Raw genomic sequence first — 23,435 nt, 5'->3', positions numbered from 1 at the left:
AGGATGAGCGTGCGAACAGCACTGATAAGCTAGTTACTAATTATTTATGTCAGAAGGAACTAGACGTTACAATTTCCTGTAGAACGAGAAACACCGATCGTAATTTCTGATCTCGCTTCTGATTGACCGAGTTAGCTCTTTTATATTCTATTTACTCTATCTATATGAATATTTTTCTACGACGTGTTATATATATATATATATATACATCGAATAAAATACTATAATCATTATCATTCAACAAACTCTCGAATTGATCGAGACCTTTGTACACGAAATCAAATTATTTACATCTCCAAAATAATAATAACAAAAAATAATAACAATAATAATAATAAAACAATAATAAGTGTAAGGATTTATGCTCTTAAATCGTTCTAAGCATCCATTTGTAGCATCGATTAAAAAATTGCAAAAGAAATTATAAGACAATAGCTCATCTTATCTTTGCGTTAGATAAAAATAACAAAAGACAATAAAACGATATAAAATGTTCTATCTTTTATGGATAAGAAAAATTACTATTTCACTACGTGAACGTTGAGGATTGATATATGTCCTCACATATACGCATTACATAAGGAAGAATCCGTAACTCCGAGAATTTTCGTCTATTCGGTGATGCACGATGTTATAATGATCATCCCGCCACTGCACAAAATTCATCGTAATATAGGAAACTGTAAGCAAAGATTGGTGGAATGTATAGAAAGACGTAGGTTTAGAATTTTCAATTCAGTTTGCAAACGACAGTTATGGATAACCCATCGTTACCTTCGAGTCGCGCTTATCGCGTTAACTAGACGGTTTATTAAGTAGAGTGGAACGGAATTACGGTAACGCGAACACCTAGTCCTCCGTTACGTATCTAAAATAAAGGCTATAAACCGCATAAACTGCCCACGAGCCTCTTATCTCTTTTTCTTTTCTTTTTTCTTCATAATTTATTGATTTATTTATAATATTTAATTATTAATATTTTTTAACACTATAGATATAGTATTTCTATTTCATTTAACATCTCCGTAATTGAGGCTGTAAAACGAAATTTTTTTTCTTTCAATAACCAACTTTTGATAACCATCTGGTTTATTTCGAAATGGCAAATGAGACCATCTCTCGAGTTTTTGTTGACAATTTTTAATCACAAAACATTAAATCCTACGTTCTCAATGAAACGATCTTAGTTAATTCATTCGGCGCTTTTAGCTTGCAAAAGATTAACCGAAGAATCTCGCGCGTAGAATCTCGATAAGTATATTGTACATTTCCTTAGGAGTCGATTTGTGTAAGATGAGGATAAGGATCGATTAAATCGTCGAATGTAAATGGATATATGTTTGTATTTTTAAGTCGCGTGTGTAAATCATCGAGACTTTTTACGACTGATAATCTTTTGCGCAACTATTAAGTTCTGCAGGAGATGACAAATGCAGGCTAGATTGCAAGAATTCTGATAAGAATTATGTTTATCTAGCATTATATGTAGAGTATAGCGAGTAGATGTATAGCGAGTTCCAAAATTAGCTTTCTTTCTTAATTAACTGAATATTCAAAATTAACTCTTTCTTTTTAAATATCTCTTTCGTAATTAATTGAATATTACTTTTTTGTTTTTAATGAAAAATGATTGGATGTTCTTTTAACTCCTGTTTATCTTTTAGTGTTAAAGGAATATGTGTTAACAAACTAAAGCTGCCAGTAAAAAAATTATGTTAGAATAATGTCAAATTGTTCAATTAAAAAATAGCATTTTCGTGCACACACACACACAACACACCCAGAGAAAGGTTTTTTCGATTCAAACAAATGTTTCTTTGCTATACGGTTAAAGAAAAAATTTCTTTGATTTGAACGTCATTTCTTTGATTTGAAAATAATTTTTTAAAATTAAATAAATTTTATTTTATTAGCAAAGAAACATTTCTTTGAATCGAAGATGCCTTTCTCTGGGGGTGTGTTACATCGATGCAGATTCTGTGAACTTTTTGATTATTTATATGTACGAAACTTTTCATTGGCAATAACGCTTAGCTTTAAATTTCTACAGAGAAAAATGAAAAGGGAAAATCTTATAAATTATTAATAATTATAATAACATAAGTATAAAAACATATCGCACGATAAAGCATTGGACTCTATTTAGCTTAATCTACATGCTAATTTAAAGTTTATAATCGCAGCTTTTACACTGAAAAAAATGCGTATAATTTTACATGGAAATTACATGTCTATGACTGGAAAATTACCTAATTATTTAAATATGATTGGAAATTTACAATTTTCAGTAAATTTCCAATCATATTTAGATAATTTTCCAGTCATGGACATGTAATTTCCATATAAAATTACATGCATTTTTTTCAGTGTATATATATGATGATTACAAGTCATTATTACATCACGTATTTATATCACGTTCCTTGTGTCCCATCTTCAAGTAAAAAAAGGGAAAAAAGAGAAAGATGAACGGACGTTAAAAAAATCGTATCTTCACCAGCGTCGAGAACAGTTTCAATTCCGATGGTACGATCAAGATCATTGTCGATGTGTCCGCGATCATGCTAAAGTGGGTGCATTACTGCCCGTTGCCGAGGGATCGCTCAATCACTCCCTCGGACGCAAAGGTGATCGTTTCGAGCGAGACTACGAGGGATGAGAAGGACGAAAGAAGGATATACGAGAGAAGAAAATACGGTGCTGACACAGTGCTAAATATGCGAAACGCGAAAATCGCCACACCGGATGCTATCATGAGGAGATGCTTCCGGTTTGGGGTAAGGAGCAAAGGAAGTCGGACTTACTTGACAGTCGGCTATACACGACGATCGTGAGCTTCACCCGATCACGTATAATGTATAATATATAATTCGCGGCCGTATTCTCTTCCTACTTTCTTCGTACTTTGTTTAACACCTGTTAGTGTATAATTACACTAACACATTTATCAGCATTTCTTTCCGATTCAAGTACACTTCTTATACATATTATCTCAATTAGAACAAAGGAATGAATTGCCTATCAATAACTTCTGCATTCACTAATTCCATAAATATCCGATTAAGATACAATAATTTCCAATAGCAATGAGCAATAACATTATATAATAGTAATATTTGCGAAGGTAATTTTAATTAATTAGTATGGTAGATTTGCGTTTATTTTGCTTCAAGTGACTTTGATATCGTTAAGTATCAAATATATCAGATACATTATATAGTAGGTAGGTACCTTAATTATTATCAGATACAATTAGAAAATTTGTTTTAAATTTAACATAACTCATATTTTCCAAATGGTCCATCTAAATTTAACACACAAGACGAATATATTAGAAAGTAATACAAATATTATGTAAAAAATTAACAAAAAATTACAATTAACATTATTGATTCGCTGCGTTAAAACATCTTTAAGACATCTTCAACACGTTTCAGGTTCGCATTTTGGACATAATGTTGTCTGGGAACATTTTGACTTAATTTAGAAGCAAATTATGAGAGCGAATCAATAATGTTAATTGTAATATGTTAAAATTAACTCATAATATATTAAATTGTATATAACACGTACATTTTATTCTTTTATTCTAAACTTTATGTTTTAAAACTTTTTTATTATTTGTTTACTTACTCATAAATTATGTTATTTCCATATAATGATAAAAATAATAAAAGAAGGATCATATAAGCTTTTCCATATATTAAAAATGCTTCGGAAATAATACCTTCATGTAGCCATCATAAAAAAGAATTTTTTTATTGAATATAGAATATTAAATAAACTAAATATTTTTATAAAAAGATATAAAGACAGAGATTCGATTGAATGTAATAATAATTGAATGTAATAATGTTCTTTATAAAATTCTATGTGACGAATGATTGTGACATGTTGTACATTAGCCAGACGAAGAGACAATTAAAAACAAAAGTCTCGAATCTAAACATAGAAAAAACTTAAACCAAGACATCTCAGTTATTACAAAGCACTCTGTTATTACAAACCATATGCTAGAATTTAATCATACGTTGGATTAGGTGTGAAAATATTTGATACTGAACAAAATTATTATAAAAAGCTAATATCGAAGATGATTCATATCAAAGCTTAAAAAAAAAACAGAATTAATTCGAATGAGAATACTCGTCACAGTTAGTTGTCATTCTCATTTTCGACCGTCATCTTTATTGTAAATGTGCTCTCTTTTTATTTTTGTTCATGCAGTCAGTTCTTCTAACTGTTTAGCAACTTTAAGCGTTACAATTTGTTTCTCATTAGAGAATTGTGCATAATCAACAGAAAATTATAATGAGGAGAATTATTATGAGATTATACATCTTGATTTATCCTGGCTGAGGTAATATTTTTTCGAAATAAGTTCTTTACAGTTTTTTCTAATTTAATTTAGGGGGAATTTAGGGGGAAGTAGTAGCATTTCAGATTGATTGTGTTGAAAATACGAAAGTTATCAGCGCGCAATTATATCTGAAATAAATTTATTTAATGAAGAATACATATCGTATTATTCGAAACATCTAACTTTGACCGAAATGATGGCGTTCTCTATATTTGATGTATCTTGATTTACTTGATTTTTCGATATGCACGATAGCTTTTAATGAAGTGAGGATATCAAGAGAGCAATTATCATTTTGTTGAAATTGTTGACTACAATGCAACGTGAATTAATTAAAGTCACGTCAGTGTAATAATTATTGAACTACAGTTTCCCGTTAATTTTTAATGTATTAAACTTAATTAATATTATACTTAACATCTGGGGTGTTAGCTCGTCTTTGAATATTTTCTAAATAGAGTTTATACTGTAAGAAAATTTTATCGCCTTGTTTCTACTCATATTATGGCTATAATCCGAAAAGAGGATAGATAATAATTGTTAATCAGAATTAGTTGATCAACATGGTTAGCAGAACTGGTCTTTATCGTTGCAGCAATCCTTACGGATTCGGAATTACCTATATGATTACAAGCCATACATGATACGTTGGAAAATGGAAACATCGCTAACTAAGTATGCGTTTCATGGTTCGCAGGGTTCGGATCCGAGGGTAGCGACCTGCAGAGGAAAGCTGCAGAACAAGCGAAGTAAGCTCAATCAAGAGATCAACAAGGAGCTACGGTTGCGAGCGGGCGCTGAGAATCTTTTTAAGTAAGCCACGTAATTTATCATTATTTTATTAATTAATGTACAATATAATCACTTTTTTGATCAATATAAAATATATGTAATTTATATGTACATTTATATACATATAATTTATATACAGGGTGTCTCAGACATTGCGTGATACCTGTTAATAGCAAATTTCTGAGAGTATTTCGAGACGAAAATTCTAATATTAAAATGTCAAAATTGTGCAGTAGTTTTTAAATGAGAAGGGTTTAAAGTTAAGTTAACTAATTGAATTGCCCGTCATTCGTCCATTGATTGTGCCATGTCATCCTTGTTTAACGTTCAATAAACAACAGAGATGACATGATATTCGGGAAGCATCCAAATGGAAATCCGAACATGCCCCAACTGAAACATGATGACAAAACGATCTATTCGTCCTTGATCTCCATTTGTTTATAACTTAATTTTGTTTTATATACGAATAACGAATATGACAAGTAATTATATATTAATATATAATATATACATATATATAACCTTATTCATAATGTTATCTTATATTAATTTTTAACGTATTGAAAATGTAAATTTTTGAACAAAGTTGTATTATATATTAATTCTTTTATATAATGTATATTTACTCTAATCTTGCAGTATCCAATTAATATCTTTGTCGCGTCGCACAAGATTTCTTGATTTCACCTTTTGACATTTTTGAATGTTTCGCAAACCATCGAAACAAAAAGTATCACGACTTCAGTGTCCGCGACTGTACGTATAATATGACTTTTATGTACATATTACATGCTTGGGTACAGTGCCTTAAACAAAGTGCTAGCTTGTCTGAACATTTCTTTCATGTCAAAAAAAACTTGTTGAAACAGTACGAGCGAGAAATTGGACCAGCATTAGAGAAAACTGCTAAAGAAAGTTGCAAGAGAGCTGCAAAAGAGGAGCGAATGCTCGTTATACAAAATGTCGATGAACTATAAGACTTTTTTCATATCGACATGTTTTAATGCGGTTTTGACATTTTCCATAAAAACATCTGTACTAATGCGTTTGTTTTAAAAAGAATGGATTATGTTTGTAAAAGCTAGCAGTAGGCGTAATAATAATATAAGTACTTACTATACTAATATACTACATACTTAGTATATTATATTATTCTACTTCATAATATACTTTCTCCCCTCTAATAATAAATATAAATAATTAACTGAATGTATACGATATATAATGTTTATATACCTAATTATTTTTTAAGCAATATATGAATATACAGGAAAAAGTTCAACAATTTATAATGAAGTCTACTACAATATATAGTTTCAATTTCAAGAAATTCTGACTGTTTTCAATTCGCTAATGTACTACCTTAACATATAGTTGCACTTGTTTTAGCTCTTATTAATTACAGGGCAACGACCAACAGAAAATTGAAAGAGACCGTCGCATTGGAATTAAGCTTTGTCAACTCGAATCTACAGTTGTTGAAGGAACAGCTTGCTGAATTGAACAGTTCAGTGGAACTGTATCAGAATGTCGATAGGTAAATTCGAAGAAAATTATGAATTTTGCTGATATGTGATGAAAATATATGATATTGAACGGTATTGTTTTTCAGCACTGAGCCCGTTATGCCGATGATACCATTGGGACTCAAAGAGACCAAAGACATCGACTTTCGGGATCCGTTCAAAGTAAGTTTCGAATCAACGCAATGGTCAATTTGCGAGATCATCGTCATATTTATGTGATTTTTTTATTCATGTTCGTTTATTCGAGAGGTGGTACGTCTGAATTATCCTCGAAATCTTCGAGATTCTTTTTTTCTTTCTTCTGTGTTTGTTTCGCGGAATCTTCGGTTATCTTCAGAAAATTGTAAACGTCTGTGGATGGACCGATTTCGAGAAGAGCTCGTCGAGAAGTCACCGATGGCCGAACTGTGATAACCTTTGTTTTAGATTCGCTAGATTTCTTCTTTATTGTTGATTCGTCTTTCTTAACGATTGTTGTGCACGGAGTCAATCGGGCCATAGCAATCACTAAATTGCCAGTAGTCATATTCCGTTGAACGTTACTTTTATCAACCGATACCTCGCAGGGCAGGGTCAACTGCAGAATTTTTCCTTTTATAGTGACTCGCACGTAAGTTGGATTTATGTCGACGTCAATGTGGGAGGTGTCCAAATGCCTTCATATATAAAAAAGCGCAATAATGATACGATTAATACATATATTTATAAATACGTTAATATACATTAATAATGTACGTTTACATAATATGTTTTGAAAATATTCAAAATTTCTATGCTGTAGGAAATATCGAAGACAGATATTAGAAGAAGCAAATTGTTACAGTTAGTTCTTTTATAGTTACCAAAGAAAACAGTACATTTTTAAAAACATTTACATATGACTCTTATAACATTTTACTACTTCACTTAATTTGTTGGCCGTAAATTGTATTGTAAAATACTGTCTGTTTATATGATTTTTGCTATTGAAAATAAATATTTCATTCTGCGAATTAGTTGTTTTATTGGATACATAAGCTGTAGGCATGTTATTACTTCTTTTATATATTTCTTCAATGTAGATACATTTAGTTATAATAACAATAACATATATTTGAATTGATATATATATTAGTTTCTTATTTGTATTTTCTCGAACAAGGAATAAAGAGTTAAGCGTTAGTTATAGCTCGATCGAGGAAGATTGATACAATGTAAGAATTTATGCTGTGTTTCGAATTGATGAATTAATAATTTCTTTTGTTTGGTGATTGAGATAGATAGATATTTAATAACTAATTCAAGACAAATCTGTATTAACATATTTTTATAAATTTTAATTTTATATTCTAAAATAAATATTTTGTATGAAGTATTTTATATTTGATTCCATTATAATCTTGAATTTGTTCTTAGATAATTCTTGAGATAATTATAAATGTGACAATTTGTCTCATCTTATTGTCAGTAACAACTTGCCTTATAAATAGAGTTTACCTACAGTTTTACTGAAAATTTTACGGAAAATTTTGGTTTTAAATATTTAAAAACATTGATACAAAGTAAAAAAAAAGACTATTTAGTCGAAGATGTATTGGGTGCATTCAGAAGCAACGACCGCTCACTGAGCACTCACTGAGTAAAAAAAGGGATTAATCTCTGATCTTTTTTACTCAGTGAGCGCTCAGTGAGCGATCGTCGCTTCTGAATGCATCCATTGGATCAATGCTTAAATATTCGTTAATTTAAATATATACATTAGTCCATAAAAAGATTCTAATAAAAAATTGTAGCAAATAGTTCCAGGTTCCCTATATCATGTGATTGTATTAATCAATGATTACCTATAAACGGAAACTTCAAGCAGAACAAAATCAGGATCGTTTTCATCGTTTAGTCTGAATGGCACTTTCGCCTGATTCATATTGTATGCTCTTCCGTCTGGAGCGAATAATTTCAGCACACGTTTTGAATGATAACTCTTATTCGAAGTACAATTCTTCTTTTCTTGTTTTTTCATAAATCGTTCAGCAATGGCGACTCTATCTTCCGGCGTATAATAACTAAGCTGCTTCCAGAAACGTTCATCCTCTGGCTCGTTATCCTGTTCTGTATTCATATTCTCGCTTTGTTCGTTTTGTGTATGTTTCGCTTGCTTCTCTGTAATATTCTAAGGAAAATATTATACGCTCGTCTTTGCATTTTTCATGCGTAAATGAAAACTGTTGCAACATAACTGTTTACATGCTTAGCAGACTGCAGATAATTTAAAAGACACTTATGCATAATGGCGATAGGAATACGGGATATAACCATTTATTTGATTACCATTTGATTGATTGTTTCTATGGTTTCATGTTCAGTATTACAACGAGTGCGTTGAGCTATCCTAGTTTTCTCGTAATGCCGATAGCTCTCAATAATATCATCTCGCGCTCGCGAATAGATCTGCAATGCTTTGATACGTTCTGACCTTTCAACCTCCTGCATATCAAACTCTTGCAATTGCGGTAAAGTCGCCACGACATATTGTCTATAGTATTCGTAATCCGTGCACGGATTTCCCATTAAAATCAGATGTTCCAAATTCTCGTTACACCTATGTAAAACATGAACACACAGTTTAAAGAGAATGGAAAGGGATTTCTAATTCTATTAAAATTATACACGTAACAGTGTATAATGTGAAAATTATATCAATTAATGCACAATTGATCAAAATGTAACTTTGACTGATCTTGATATATTATAGTTGGACTTTGACTAATTAATCGAATAAATTATTTGATACGTTTCTTAACTGATGAATTTTATGAAATCAAATAATGAGAAATTATCTACATATAATTTATACATCCTAATAGTTATGTAATATCATATAATAATATAATACAGGGGCAATAAGTTCTTTAATTCATCGATTTATCAATCGCATTTTGCGCAAATGTAATTTTATTCCATAAAAGCTGCATTTGCGCATAATACGATTGATCAATCGATGAATTAAAAAACGCCTAATATTTATAAAAGAAAATACCTGAGACTTTTTACACTTTGTAAATTTCCAATAAAATTGAGGGTGAGGTCTAACTTCTTTAAACTCTCTAAACCCTCTAAATTCTCAATAACCTCGATGTTATTGAGAGCCAGGTTCAAATATTCCAGCTTCTTCAACATATTCAAATTCTCTATTTTCGATATGAGGTTATTCTGCAATAGGAGGATCTTGAGATTTCTGCAGTGTCTGTCTATCAGTTGAATTTTATCGATATTCTCTTGGTGCAAAGCTATTTCTTCCAACGTCGATATTTCGCCCTCATTGTGCTCCGAACGTTTCCGTATTAATTCAAGGGTGATTTTTATCATTTTTATCTTGCATTAGCTTCTAACTTTAACGCACTCTAACAAGAATCACGGAGAAAAATCGCAAATATCGTGAATATTCGTGAATAGAAATACCCGAGCATGCATTAACTAAGAAAGCTTTGTAGTTGCTATGAAGATATCGATTTAACATTGTCAGTCATGTTTTCTGATTCCACGTGTTACGGGCACGTGTCACGATTGTCACGAATTATTGATCGACTCACATGAACGATCTTTTATTATTAATTTTCTCTCTTGTAGGACTTCATCTTGGAGCATTATAGCGAAGATGGGGAAAACTATGAAGAAGCTATAGCTGACTTGATGGAAACCAGACAGGTAAACAAATAATGCATGTTTTTCTTCGTTATAATTTCCATAAAATTTACAAAAAATGTACAATTTTTTATTTTTCTTATTTACATATTTCAGAAATTTTTTATGGAGACTTTGCATAGATTCTTCAATTGCTTTTTTTGTTATAAAATATATCGTATCATAATTTTCCATGATTTGAATATTATTCCAGATATATAATATATTTAATTTAAGTTAATGAACATAAAAAGAGACAGTATGATACGAATTTAGACCGACGAAAATAAATCTAATTAAATACGAAAATTCCTATGTTCAGTCAAAACAAAATCTTAGTACTTAAATATTTCTTGTGTGAATTTTTATACATACCTGATTCTGCATATTATACAAATTCAAAATTATTTGCAGATTCTAAAATTCTCAATAGCATTGTTCGTTTTGTCTTTCGGGATTCATCATTACGATAAATTTTCGTTGTTACGATAAATATCGGACGTCGTATGATGAATATCGTACGTAGTGTGAATCCTACATTTTAAGTATGCTGGGTTCGTTCGGAGCGACCCCGAGTAGCTCCCGAGAGACAAAACGAACAATACTATTGATTATTCAGATTATTATCTGATTATTAATATTCTTATAAAGATGTTTATTAGCATAAAAAAATTATTAAATTGCCAATTTAATATATAAAGTGATATTACTATTCTGGTTCTGCTTATGATAAGGTGTTTCAAGATCGAAATAGATTTCATCGCGCAATATGCAGAATTATAATAGATATGTAAATCACACAAGAAATATTTAAGCACTAAGATCCTGCTTTAACTGATTATAAAAAGAAACGTTATATAAATAAATATTTTATTGTTTTATCTTTGCAGGCTACAAGGACACCGACCAGAGATTCAGCAGGCATCGCGTTACTCCTGCGTTATTATAATCAGCTTTATTTCATAGAGAGACGTTTCTTTCCACCTGACAGAAGCCTTGGCATCTATTTTGAATGGTTCGATTCGTTGACAGGTGTACCGAGTTGTCAACGAACAGTTGCTTTCGAGAAGGCGTCCATTCTTTTTAATGCCGGCGCGCTTTATACGCAACTGGCTGCCAAACAGGATCGTCTAACCGCTCGAGGACTCGACCAAGCAGTCGACGCTTTTCTCAGAGCGGCTGGCACCTTTCGGTATATCCATGAGAATTTCACAAATGCACCAAGTATGGATTTGGGCCCAGATATGTTGGAGATGCTGGTACAGTTGATGCTTGTAAGTTCTCTCTTATAATTTAATATTTGTTTTGATAGTTGTTCAAATAAAAAAAACTATTCTATCACATAATCAGGGCCGTTTCAAGCCGGAATACACATACGGGGCAGCGCACCCGGGCGGCCGCTTTGCAAGGACACGGCCGACGACGTGTCTTTATATAAAAATAATCATACAACCGCGTGTGCGCGCAGCGATTTTCATGTTGATTATAGTCGTGGTAGTATTCATTTGGATTTAGTGAAGGTTGATATGAATTATTTGGATCGATAGAAAAGAGTAGCAGTAGGACGCTCTGCATTCAGACGCAATAAATCTTTGAAACTGCGCTGCTTATAATTAATGGTCCTTTAATTTTTTTTAATATTATGTATTACATAATACTATTAACGATTAATTCATTTCGCATTTTAGGCTCAGGCAAGGGAGTGTCTCTTTGAAAAATTGGAGCTTCAATCGAAGGACAGCAGAAGCATCGATGTTTGTTTAGATCTTGCTCAAGAGGCAGCTCAGGTAAAAAAAAATGAACCTTTTTCACAATTTTTCTGCGTCTTACAATTATTGGTGTAATAAGTACAAGTGAATCATGAAGATGATTAATCCAGGTTGCGGTGATATACAATGACGTCCACGGATTGATATCACGCGAGCCAGTTCGTGACTACGTCCCGGAGACGTGGATCTCGTTAATACTAGTGAAGCGCGAACACCATCTTGCCCTCGCTCACAAGCATATCGCTGTTGGTCTGCTGGACAGACCAATCGCAGAATTTCGCGTGGAAACAAAGCTCACGTTGGAGCATATCCAAAAGAGCGATGGGAAAACTCAATTGGACGCAACTATTCCCAGAGATGACAACGAAAGGAAATTATTAGGTACGTTTACGCAAAATTTGTTTTATATATTATATTGTTTATATGTTATATATATATATAATAAATTACATTGATTTAAAATATTAACAAACGATATTTTTACATCGCCAATTCTTCTTTCTATTTATTTTCAATAAGGAACATATATGAATAGAATTTCTTATTGCAGGCAAAGCACATCTCAGAGAAGCTCTTGTTTTGCATGACGAGAGTCAACGACTCCAGAGAATGTGCCGCGAGCTGAAAGGTAAACAAGCTCTAGCGAAGGTTCTGAAGAAAGCTCAAGAAGCAACGCTTGAAAGTTATAATAGGTTTGGTAATGAGGATGATTTTCGAGAACTTTTGGATCCACCGGATATTATCGGTACGCGATACTTTATAAAAAAAACTTATTAACCAAAATATAATTAATTTTTTTAACTCCTCCATTTCGATGAAAATAAATCATAATATCAAAATGCATATTTTTTTATTTTGCTCTTTTCTGTTTGTAAATGTAGCCTCGACAAAATTTCAACTTAGTATCACTCATCCCGATTTTGGGCAGCACGGAGTGGATGATCTTTTCAAGTCGTTGGGACCTGTAGCGATATTTTCCGCCAAACGACATTGGACCGCGCCGCGATTGGTACAACTTCAAAGAGGCCCTGATGGCGAAGGTTTCGGATTTAGTGTACGCGGTGATGCTCCGGTGATAGTAGCAGCCGTCGATCATAATTCGCTAGCGGATGTAAGATAATCTACTACCCCAATAAGAGAACGGTTATAAAATTATATGACAAAATCTTACATAAAATTTGTAGTCTGCAATTATACGGATATATTTACAAAAATAAATGTAGAAATTTTGATCTTTTTTAAAATATTGATAACCGTTTGTTCAATTAATTTTGACGTAGTATTTTAGCAAAATAATAATGATATAACTCATCTTAGCGGCATATTTATCTAAATTATTGGACAATTTCTTTCTAAATTTAATTTAAAAGTAAATTGTCCAATAATGGGAAAAAATATTTTAGCTGTATTTTAAAAAGATAATTATCATGCTTATAAAAATGTATAATTATTTCTAAATTACAGTGTAGAAATATTGCAACATGAAGTATGATACATTCAATACTAAATTTAGTTTCAGCAGCAAAATTTGAAATTTTAAAGTCAAACGGCTTTTAGCATATATGAGCCGATTTTCTGGAAGTGTTTATCAAACGTTTGAAAATAATCAGATAACGTATCCTATTTGTTTGTTCAATATACTGCCAGCATCTCCTTTCATTATATTCTTGAAAGAAAGTGAATTAAAAAGTATTTACACCCCTCAAATTAGATTTATCAAATTTTTAATATCATTTAGAAATTTTATTCCGACTAAACTGTTGTGTTATGGCAAATTATCTTTGTCAACGCAATTATTGCAAAATTGTCAGTTGATGATGTCATATTATTGTATAATATTATTTTCACAATTTGCCTATCGGGGTAACGATTCCTATTATCTAATATATTCATATATAACTGTTAGAAGGACTCTTCATGTGAAAATTAAATAACAATAAATAAAGGACAAAATAAGAGTAAACCACATTATAAATACAGTTAAAAGAATAATATATTCACTCTAGTGGAAAAAAATTTCATTGAAATTATTCCACGTTTTGGAACACTAGTGAAATTTCAGCATTTTAGAAAAATTTCGATTTAATTTCAGTGATTTTTAGAAAAATTCATTTTCAGAAAAATTTTAAAGAAATTTCAGTTCAATTTCAATGATTTTTCAGTATGTTAGCTGAAAAATTCATTTTCAGTGAAATCTCAGCAAATTTTCAGCGATAAAAATATTCTAAAACGTGGAATAATTTCAGCGAAATTTTTTGCACAATTATCTTTAATTTTTCTTATTGTAATTATGTAATGCATTTAATTACAATTATGATAACAAATACGTAATAATATTAATAATAACAAAACTTTCTTTTATTTCAGGTGGGTGGAATGAAGGAAGGTGATTTCATAGTCGGTATCGGCGATAAAGACGTCAAGTGGGCGTCTCACGAGCAAGTAGTACGGATGATAAAACAATGCGGTGACTTTATAAATTTGAAATTAGTCACCCCAATGGATAGGAATTATCTAAAGGTAAATGATAAAATTTATAATTAATAATATTCCAATAAAAAATGTAATGCAACACGTTAATTAAAAAATAAGAATACTCTAAAGAATATAGGGTAAGGTCGCTCAAAAGTACGTATTGCTAAAGAGTACGCATTAAGCTTTACAATAAATGAGGATGAATTTAAATGGATTGAAATTTTATCTATCCGATCAATGCGTATTTTAAATAAGAAAAACTCTATTTTTAGATTCTATCAATTCAATTCAATTCAATTGAACTAGATTCAATATTGGATTGAAAAACTGTATTTCCCCTATTCAGAATTTTGACTTAAGAAATATTCACGATCACAAACAGGAAAAAAGCTGATATTATTGCTGATATTATTATAGCTGATATTATTATTTTTACATTGAAAAGTATAAAAATGTGCTTCATAAAATTCCTATAAATGAATAAAAATGCATTCGGATTGAAAAGGATTCATTTTAACGTTCGTGAATGTGTATTTCTGATAATCTTCATCCATTTTAATCCACATTTTAATCGATTATTATTTATTGGATATGGTGCAACTATTAGATCGCAACAGCTGTAATTCACACAGAACATACCTTTTTGGTTAGCTAATCTGTGTATAAAAGATAGTTGTGATCGTTGCAGTGCAGTGATATAAAGCCTCAGACATAATGCGAAAAAATAGCGATAGCGATAGTAGAAATAACACAATTTCAATCAATCAGAAATCAGATACATTGGAATATATAATTTCTGGTAGGTTGAAATCCTATTATTTTTATCGTTATCGTTATTTCTTCGCATTGCTATCCGGGGCTTAAAGGAGATATATTAAATTTTGTGATTTTGATTATTTTCTTACTGTATTTGTTACGAATAAATTGATCGGTTTTTACATTGATTTGTTACTTTATGAGTCTGTACCATTTATATTATGTGTATACATGCCTCTAATTTGTATTTTACTTAATTTCTGTAATAATTATACGATTGCATTATTAAAAGTAAAAAATGACGTGATGTTTGCAAAAAGTACGCACTTTAAAACTTGATCGAGCCCGTAAGAAACAATGATACTGTAGATAATGATAACGATACATGCATATTTTGTAACGGTTGTATTTGTATTCTAAATCCGGTGAAAATTGAATCTGATCCCCTATTCTTGAAAAGTATCACCAGAAAGAAACCTGGAGAAAGAGAGAGAGAGAGAGAGAGAGGACATGAGGGTATTTTTTCTGTAACCGCAAAATGCCCCCGCGTACTACTGTCCTCTGAAGAAGTGGATATAAACTATACAGTAGTAGAGCAATATCTATTTTTTTGCGGTGCTCCTGATGGAAATAAATTGCTGAAATTGTTGAAATCTCTATTAATTTAATAGATTTTAATTATTTCAGCGATTTTAGCAATTTATTTCCATCAAGAGCATCGCAAAAAAGAAATAGATATTGCTCTGTAGTTTACATCCACTTCTTCAGGACAGTAGTACGCGGCAATGTTGTTCCATCAGGTCACTGAAAAATCTTCCGCGCATGCACGAAAATCCTTCAATGGCGTGGCAAAATCTTCTACCAATAACCACAAAGGAAATACAGTTCGCACCTAATCTCAGGCATATATCTAGAGATCGATTGCGTATTTTGAAATGAGGTGAAAATTACAAAAACAATCAAATTTATTAGCATATTTATAATTTCATTGATCAACATCTAGTGAATTCGCTCACTTTTTTAATTTTCACCTCGTTTAAAGATACATAATCAATCCCTATGAAGCGAACTGTACCTGGCATTCCATGTCAAACCGGCAGATTTGAAACATCGTCATTTTTTATTTTTTTTTTTAATTTGCTGACGTATTCTACAGATAAAAATATGACATATGTTTCGCGAAAAAAAATTTGAGATTTTTTGTGAAGTTATTCACGCTTGTAAGTTACATAAATTCATAAAAAACATCGCTCATGCGAACATTTAAATTATTATATCGTCATACAATTTTATGTAATTATATATAAATGGACATATTTTACATAATTGTATATAATTATATATAAAACCTTTTTTTCCCCGAATAATCATAGTCGAATAATCGAAAATAATAATCAGAAGAATAATCGACTATTAATTGCAAATTTTCTACGACTTGATCTTACGACCGCTATTATAGAATTTCAGAGATAAAAGCGCGTTTTGAATACGTGCCATATACTCTATTCGGTGAGAGTAAAGTTTCGAAATGCAGATCGATAATTTCCTCTCGCCGAATAGAGTAATGGCTCCTGCACATAGAACGCAGCAACGCTTACCGCGCGGCGAAAGTTGTCACATTAACCAATAATTCTATTGGTACGCGGGAGCATTTTGCGGTTACAGGAAAAAGGCCCTCATGTCCTCTCTCAGGTTTCTCTTTGGTATCACATTCATAAAACTAGGAAAATACTATAGTGTATGTTACGTATACTACAGTATTTCCCTAGTTTTACGTATGCGATACTTTTCAAGAATAGGGGTCCTGATACCAAAGCAGCTGGCTCTAGGCCCATTATTGATTGCGCTGGGATATCGACCATCGATCAAAAACTTATTTATGTGAACTCTGCACGTAAAAATACTTCAGGTATTTATAAAAATTTATATTTAATCAAAAATAAAAAAGCTTTTTTACTTCAATCAACATTGTTTTTTACAATAAGCGACACCTTTTTAGTAGTGTGTACTCTCGAGAAGACACTTGCCCAAGAGTACGCATTTTTACCTTCAGGCTCGGTTGCACCAATGTTACTTTAGGTTTGTCGCGTCGCAAGCTCCAACATGCTCCAACATGCTCTTACCATAGCTCCTACTCACTCTATCAAGCGCGTTGGAGTGAGTAAGAGCTATGGTAAGAGCATATTGGAATGTGTTGGAGCATACGACGCGAACAAACCTTTTGACTTTAAGCGAGACCTAAAACTCTCTCTGTCTCGTTTTAAAGCTGAAAAAGAAAGAGATAGAGAGAGTTTTAAGTCTCGCTTAAAATCAAAGTATAACGTTGGTGCAATTGGGCTTTAGTAAAATTAATCTCCTGTAAAAATGAGTGTTTGTATCAAATTGATACTTGACAAATTTTTGTCAAATTACAGTTTAAACTGTAAGGAATAGCTTAAGTAGCATGTTATTACTGCTCAAACTCGGGTTCTTGTACATATACATACAAATTACACAACATGAAAGAAAAAGAACGTACTTTTGGGCGGTTTTATCCTATGTAGCAATATACCATAGAGATTAGATAGTTGAAATTAATTAGTTTTGATAATAAATTTTTCTATTTGTTTATTTTTACATTTTCTTTTTTTTTTATTAAAAAAAAGATAATCATTATTAAATAAAATATTTCTCTGACAAATAATAATCGGTCAATGCAAAAATACGACGGTAGAAACTAATTATTTTAGAAACCAGGAAAACCTAACAACCATCACGATAAGGGCAGCGTCTCGGCAAGCAGCTCTTCTGGAGTTTCTTCCGGTCAACCGAGCCCGGCGGGATCCGTCACTACAGCGCACGTAGTCAGAAGGCTTCCGTGGAATCCATTTAAAAAATCTAGCATCCAACGCGAGAACAGAGATCTAACCTTCGACAATGTTATTCTCAGATGATTATCGGATTAGAGACGATCCGGTCTGGTCCGGTCCAATTATTGTACATTATCATATGAGCTTAGAACATACTGCGATGAATTGATCGAAATAAAACTCGATCAAAATTCACCGATTGCCAAAATTAAATGTTCTTTGGTATAAATAACAATCCACTATGCGAAAATTTCATACCAATATCGATAATATTCCATGTTTGTAAACACAATAAATATGTTTATGTATAAGAGGCTTTCTACAATAAACAATTACTTAAGGTTTAAGTCTTAAGCCGTAAGAAATTGACCAATCATACTCAATTACGATCATGTTATTTGGCTTATTGTAGAAAACTTCTAACATTGATGTTGCAATTAATTCATTGCGCGAGTAATAATTGAAATTGTTTATATATCGCTAAATATATCAGAAGCATTCAGAATTTTTCTGTTTGTGGTTAGCAAAGTTTTATCTGCCCAAATGAAAATTTTTTTTTTCTGAAAATTCTTTTTATAATTTTTTTCAGATTTTTCAATTTCAAAATTTCTCAGAATTTTGTATAATTTTTAAAAAAATATCTCAGATTATTTATATATATATACCAATTGAACACTTTTAAGAAGTAGTGAGGAAATATTACATTATTTTTAGAATTCATAAGAATTTTGAAATATATATATATTATATATATTTTAAGATTTCTAAGATTTTTCATTCTATAATTTCTGAAAAAAATTTATAAAATATAAAAATATTTAAGGTATTTTTCAGAAATCTTTAATAAATTTAAATGACAAATTCTTAAATATTTTATAAGATATATTATAAGAATTTTTCTCATTAGGGCAAGCAGCTCTCATTACGATAAAATCTTTGCTAAGCAAATTATATCGAAGTTTAATTAGACTAGTTTGCAATTCAACATGGTTTTGATAAAATTGCAATGATTAATATTGGAGATTTTTCGCCAACATTCTTACGAGTAACAGTGCCAATGTAGGCGTGTAGTGTAAGCGTTTAAGCAAACGCTCATTATCATTTATTTCGGCGGGCACACGTTTTATGACTGATTTAAGCTATATACGATCATACTTTTTGTCATATTGTTTATATAAATGTGTTTACAATTGGTGAACTGGATTGATAAAAGGATAAACATATTGACAAATGAGTCGTATAGCGACACGAGATGTAACAAGTTCTATAATTGTCGTGCCTTGTACTTAAGCTTTCTTGTTAAATCGTTAAGCGGTTTAATATAGATTGGGTTTTTACGTGCGTATTTACGTTCGTATGCATCTGTACATTTATACATAACTGTAGCATCGATAGAAGCGTGTACACACTTTTTACGTTATACATATACTTACATACAAGAAATTATATCGCATTCTGTCTAGAAATGACTTTTATTTCTACTTTCCCAAGTACCCAAATTCTTTTAGTATAGCGTACCTCTTGATACCTTTATTCTCTTAGTAGTTACAATTATACAGTTACAATTATATACGTTTTATTAATCTGAATATAAATGTAATAAATGTAATAAAGCGAGGTGTTGTAAAGTTGTCATTTTTTGGTAGAATTCGTAATTATAACAACTAAGAAGCGCGTAGAGCCATTACAGAAATTTGATACTAGAAGATAGTGATTAATTGCTTATTTTAATCAGTATTAAAAATTTCAATTTTGAGTATTAAAAACATTAACAAGTGCTTTCAATAGTCAATAAAAGCATTTGTTGGTTGTTAAGGGGATGCTAAAGTTGTTCTACTTTATCATCATTTCTATTCGGTGAAATATCTCCAAATTGAATTGACGGATTGCAAAAAATTGTTTTTACAATATTAAAGTACGCACAAACAGGACCTCAGCTGTATCGGATTTTAGGAGAAAATCGAAGAAAAGTTTAAAAATTCGCTTACTTTTAACTCGTACAGCTGACACCTCAGGTCTATATTTGCTTCATACAAGAGTTTTATAGTTTATATCTTGAAAATAAGCATAGGTCTGAGGTCACATTATTGTAACGAACGATACCAAGTTTATAGAACTAAGATTGAAAGTCTAGAAGAAAAGTAATCCTACCGAATAGAAAATACGTATATACGGGTACTTTGCGAAGACTGGGACTGTCAACAGAGTCGAAATTCCGTGTAGTAATAGTTGCGCGGTCTTGCGATAGATGATGCTGGCATATGTTAGATAAGGACAGATATATGCGTTTAAGTGAGATAGAACGATATATAATATAACGTAAGAAATGAATCAAAGATGTCACTATTATCGAATTTGGAATTAAAAAAGTTTGCACTATCGACCTCGATCAAGTTCGGTAATCGGTTTAGGATCTCCTTAATGCTTTTAATATATACTCAAAATGAATAGTTAATCTTTATCTTCCAATATTAAAGAAGGCTGTTAATTAAAAGTAGCCAATTTTTTGCTTAAAAGAATATAAGTAAAAGAAATAGTGTTTTTTGTAGGTTTTGTTTTACTAGATACAATAAAGTTATTAAAATGTTTGTGACGTTTGGAAAACATCTCGAAAATTGAGCAAATGGTGCATTTATTGAAATTTCGATAAATACAGGGTGTCCCATAACTCACCTGACAATGCTCTTGGGCAGGTAGAGCCCAAACTGAGTCGAAAAGTCCTCTACTATTTTGTAATTTTCGCAATAGTTAACAAGATATTAATTACTAAAAATTGCCGAATATTGGTCTCCAATAATTTTTTTCTCAAATACTATCAATTTTACAAAAAAACTGCAAGAGACAAAAATTGTTTATTTTCTTCTCATAAAGTTCTGAGAATTTTTTCAGAATTTTTTCAGAATTTTTTAATACCGGATTTTCATGATGGTAAAAGTAAGAAAAATGCAATACTAAAAAGTTGATAAAAAATTCTGAAAAAATTCTTAGAGTTCTATGAGAAGAAAATAAACAATTTTTATCTCTTGAAGTTTTTTTGTAAAATTGATAGTATTTGAGAAAAAAATTATTGAAGACCAATATTCGGCAATTTTTAGTAATTAATATCTTGTTAACTATTGCGAATATTACAAAATAGTAGAAGACTTTTCGACTCAGTTTAATCCGCTCTACCTGCCCACGAGCGTTGTCAGATGAGTTATGGGACACCCTGTATACATCATGTTCGTGTTCAATTTTCGAAGCATTCCCCAAACGCTACGAACTTTTAATAATTTTATCGTATCCAAGAGGTCAAAATCTACAAAAAAAAAACACTATCCCTTTGCTTATACCTTTTTGGATAAAAATCGATCCCTTTTTTTGACGTCCTTCTTTCTGTACTGAATGAAAACACAGCTTTTCATTGTCGATAAAATACATTTAATTAACAATTCTGTCTGTCCTAAACGCTCATTCGGACTATTATCTTCACGATTCGTAGATGTAAAGTTTAATCTTTCGAGATCAAAAGATATCTTCTTAAGAGTTTATCGCTATTTTTCAATCGTTATGCAAATGGTAATATGGATATTAAATCGGTGATCGGCATTACTTTAAAAATATATTTCATCAATATGCATATAAAATATTATCTTACTGAGATGGTTGCATTTTTATTTCAATGAACGTTGCTGAAGCTTTTAGGGTCGCCGGAGAAAGTGTATCGGCTGAAATGTTCCTTAGTTATACGTGTTCTTAACCGCTCAGACGACTCGAAACTTTCAACGAACTTGTACGGCAGCTACGTAAGCTAATTACATCAAAACACTCGAAATTCTTATTTGATGATATTTCGCATTTGCATACTCATATAAACATAATTCGTGACCTTTCGACTCGGACGAGAATTAAAAAGTCATTATCGAAGTTATAAAATATTATAAGCTGCTTTTCTTAATTTCGTTAAAGATATATAATTGTTCCATATTTTTTGATCTATTAAATTATCGCCAAATAAAATTTCATCTTTGTCGATAGATATATATATGCCTAAAAATAAATCACATGACACAAATCTTCTATCTTTATCGTATTTCCCGCACGATAGGCACAATAAATTGTATCCTGCGCCGCCAAATTGAAGAGCGCACATCTACACATAATTAGCCTCAAAGCTTCATATTAGTTACGGTCATGAAACAACTTTGCCGGGATTTCTACTTTCTCAAATATTCGCCAATGTAAAGCATTTATATATTTCAAATTTTTAATAAATTTCAAGAATTAAATAGATCTTTTATTAATTCTCAACACGCAAATATTTAATTATCTTAAATGAGAAGTATATTATAGTTTTTTACACCATCAAGAATTTTAAGAATACAAAGTATTTTCTAATCCAAGACACAAAAGTCTAATTATCTCATTATTTTTATTAAATTAAATAAAAAGTATTAAAGTTAAATTATTTTTATAATCACGAACGAATATGTAGAACGAATTTAACTGTTCTATCTGCTCCTTTATTTATTGTGTTTAGAATTTAACTGTTCTATCTATAATAAACTTTTGCAATTTCTACTGCAAAATCGTAAGGATGTTGATTGTATGGCTTGTAAGTAATACAATTTTTGGCATTAAAAATTATAGGATTTATTTTATATCAAATATATTAAAATTGAATGATTTATGCTGCGTCTGAGTATAGCTTTAACGACATTTATTGCTACGACACAATTTTCTCAGTGCATACACCTATATGCAAAGCCAAACACATTGAAGATAACATAGTAAAAATGGCGAGAGGAATAGAAAGGCGTATTTATCGATATGTTATATATACTATACATATGAGTGTGTGCGTGTGGGCGCGCGCGCGCGCGTGTGTGTGAGCGCGTCGTGACTTTCACCGATACTGCACGTTAAAAGAAACGTCGTGCCAACGATCGATTACGCAATAATTTACGTAGCCATGATAGTAAAAAAAGCATAAGGCAGGTTTTAGCGGATTAATTTCGCGGAATGAAAGATAGAATGATTGTCCAGTTTGGTTAACAAGTGAAACGCTCATCGCTTTCTGGACATCTGTGTTTCCTCATACGCCTCATGTGCCAGTTTTACGACTGAAATTGATCTTTATACAAAGCTTTAGTCACACACACATTATTTCCTTTTCATTATCATAATATATACATCAATCTGTTTTTTTCATATATCGGAATTAATATGATACAGCAGATTTAAGCAGAGAGAGAGAGAGAGAGAG

General features: G+C 31.2%; 2 protein-coding genes across 6 annotated transcripts in view; one reads left to right on the top strand and one right to left on the bottom strand.

The window, feature by feature from the left end:
* Rhp (GTP-Rho-binding protein rhophilin) overlaps positions 1 to 18,727 on the top strand; it is a 53,340-nt gene extending 34,613 nt beyond the window's left edge. For 2 of the 5 annotated variants that reach the window (XM_018449257.1, XM_018449258.1), the window contains exons 2-12: positions 5,058 to 5,173; positions 6,561 to 6,692; positions 6,768 to 6,843; positions 10,288 to 10,365; positions 11,232 to 11,615; positions 12,030 to 12,128; positions 12,221 to 12,491; positions 12,661 to 12,855; positions 12,992 to 13,221; positions 14,478 to 14,630; positions 18,071 to 18,727. In XM_018449257.1, coding sequence (XP_018304759.1) covers positions 5,058 to 5,173; positions 6,561 to 6,692; positions 6,768 to 6,843; positions 10,288 to 10,365; positions 11,232 to 11,615; positions 12,030 to 12,128; positions 12,221 to 12,491; positions 12,661 to 12,855; positions 12,992 to 13,221; positions 14,478 to 14,630; positions 18,071 to 18,274 — 1,938 coding nt within the window. In that variant the 3' untranslated portion in view covers positions 18,275 to 18,727. Of the gene's footprint in view, positions 1 to 2,462; positions 2,778 to 5,057; positions 5,174 to 6,560; positions 6,693 to 6,767; positions 6,844 to 10,287; positions 10,366 to 11,231; positions 11,616 to 12,029; positions 12,129 to 12,220; positions 12,492 to 12,660; positions 12,856 to 12,991; positions 13,222 to 14,477; positions 14,631 to 17,135; positions 17,251 to 18,070 lie in introns of those variants that run through there. The other 3 variants (XM_018449256.1, XM_018449259.1, XM_018449255.1) reach the window with 3 other exon arrangements.
* Positions 6,880 to 10,123, bottom strand: tilB (touch insensitive larva B). The gene is made up of 4 exons (XM_018449268.1): positions 9,698 to 10,123; positions 8,989 to 9,259; positions 8,505 to 8,830; positions 6,880 to 7,337 (listed from the first exon to the last, which is right to left on the bottom strand). Exons 1-4 carry the CDS (start codon positions 10,024 to 10,026, stop codon positions 6,920 to 6,922), a joined length of 1,344 nt encoding a protein of 447 aa, XP_018304770.1. The 5' UTR covers positions 10,027 to 10,123; the 3' UTR covers positions 6,880 to 6,919.
* Positions 18,728 to 23,435: the final 4,708 nt, after the last annotated feature.

This window comes from Mycetomoellerius zeteki, unplaced genomic scaffold, assembly GCF_001594055.1.
Source record: "Mycetomoellerius zeteki isolate Tzet28-1 unplaced genomic scaffold, Tzet1.0 scaffold241, whole genome shotgun sequence".
Taxonomy (NCBI): domain Eukaryota; kingdom Metazoa; phylum Arthropoda; class Insecta; order Hymenoptera; family Formicidae; genus Mycetomoellerius; species Mycetomoellerius zeteki.
This window is presented reverse-complemented; position numbering and strand designations above follow the sequence as displayed.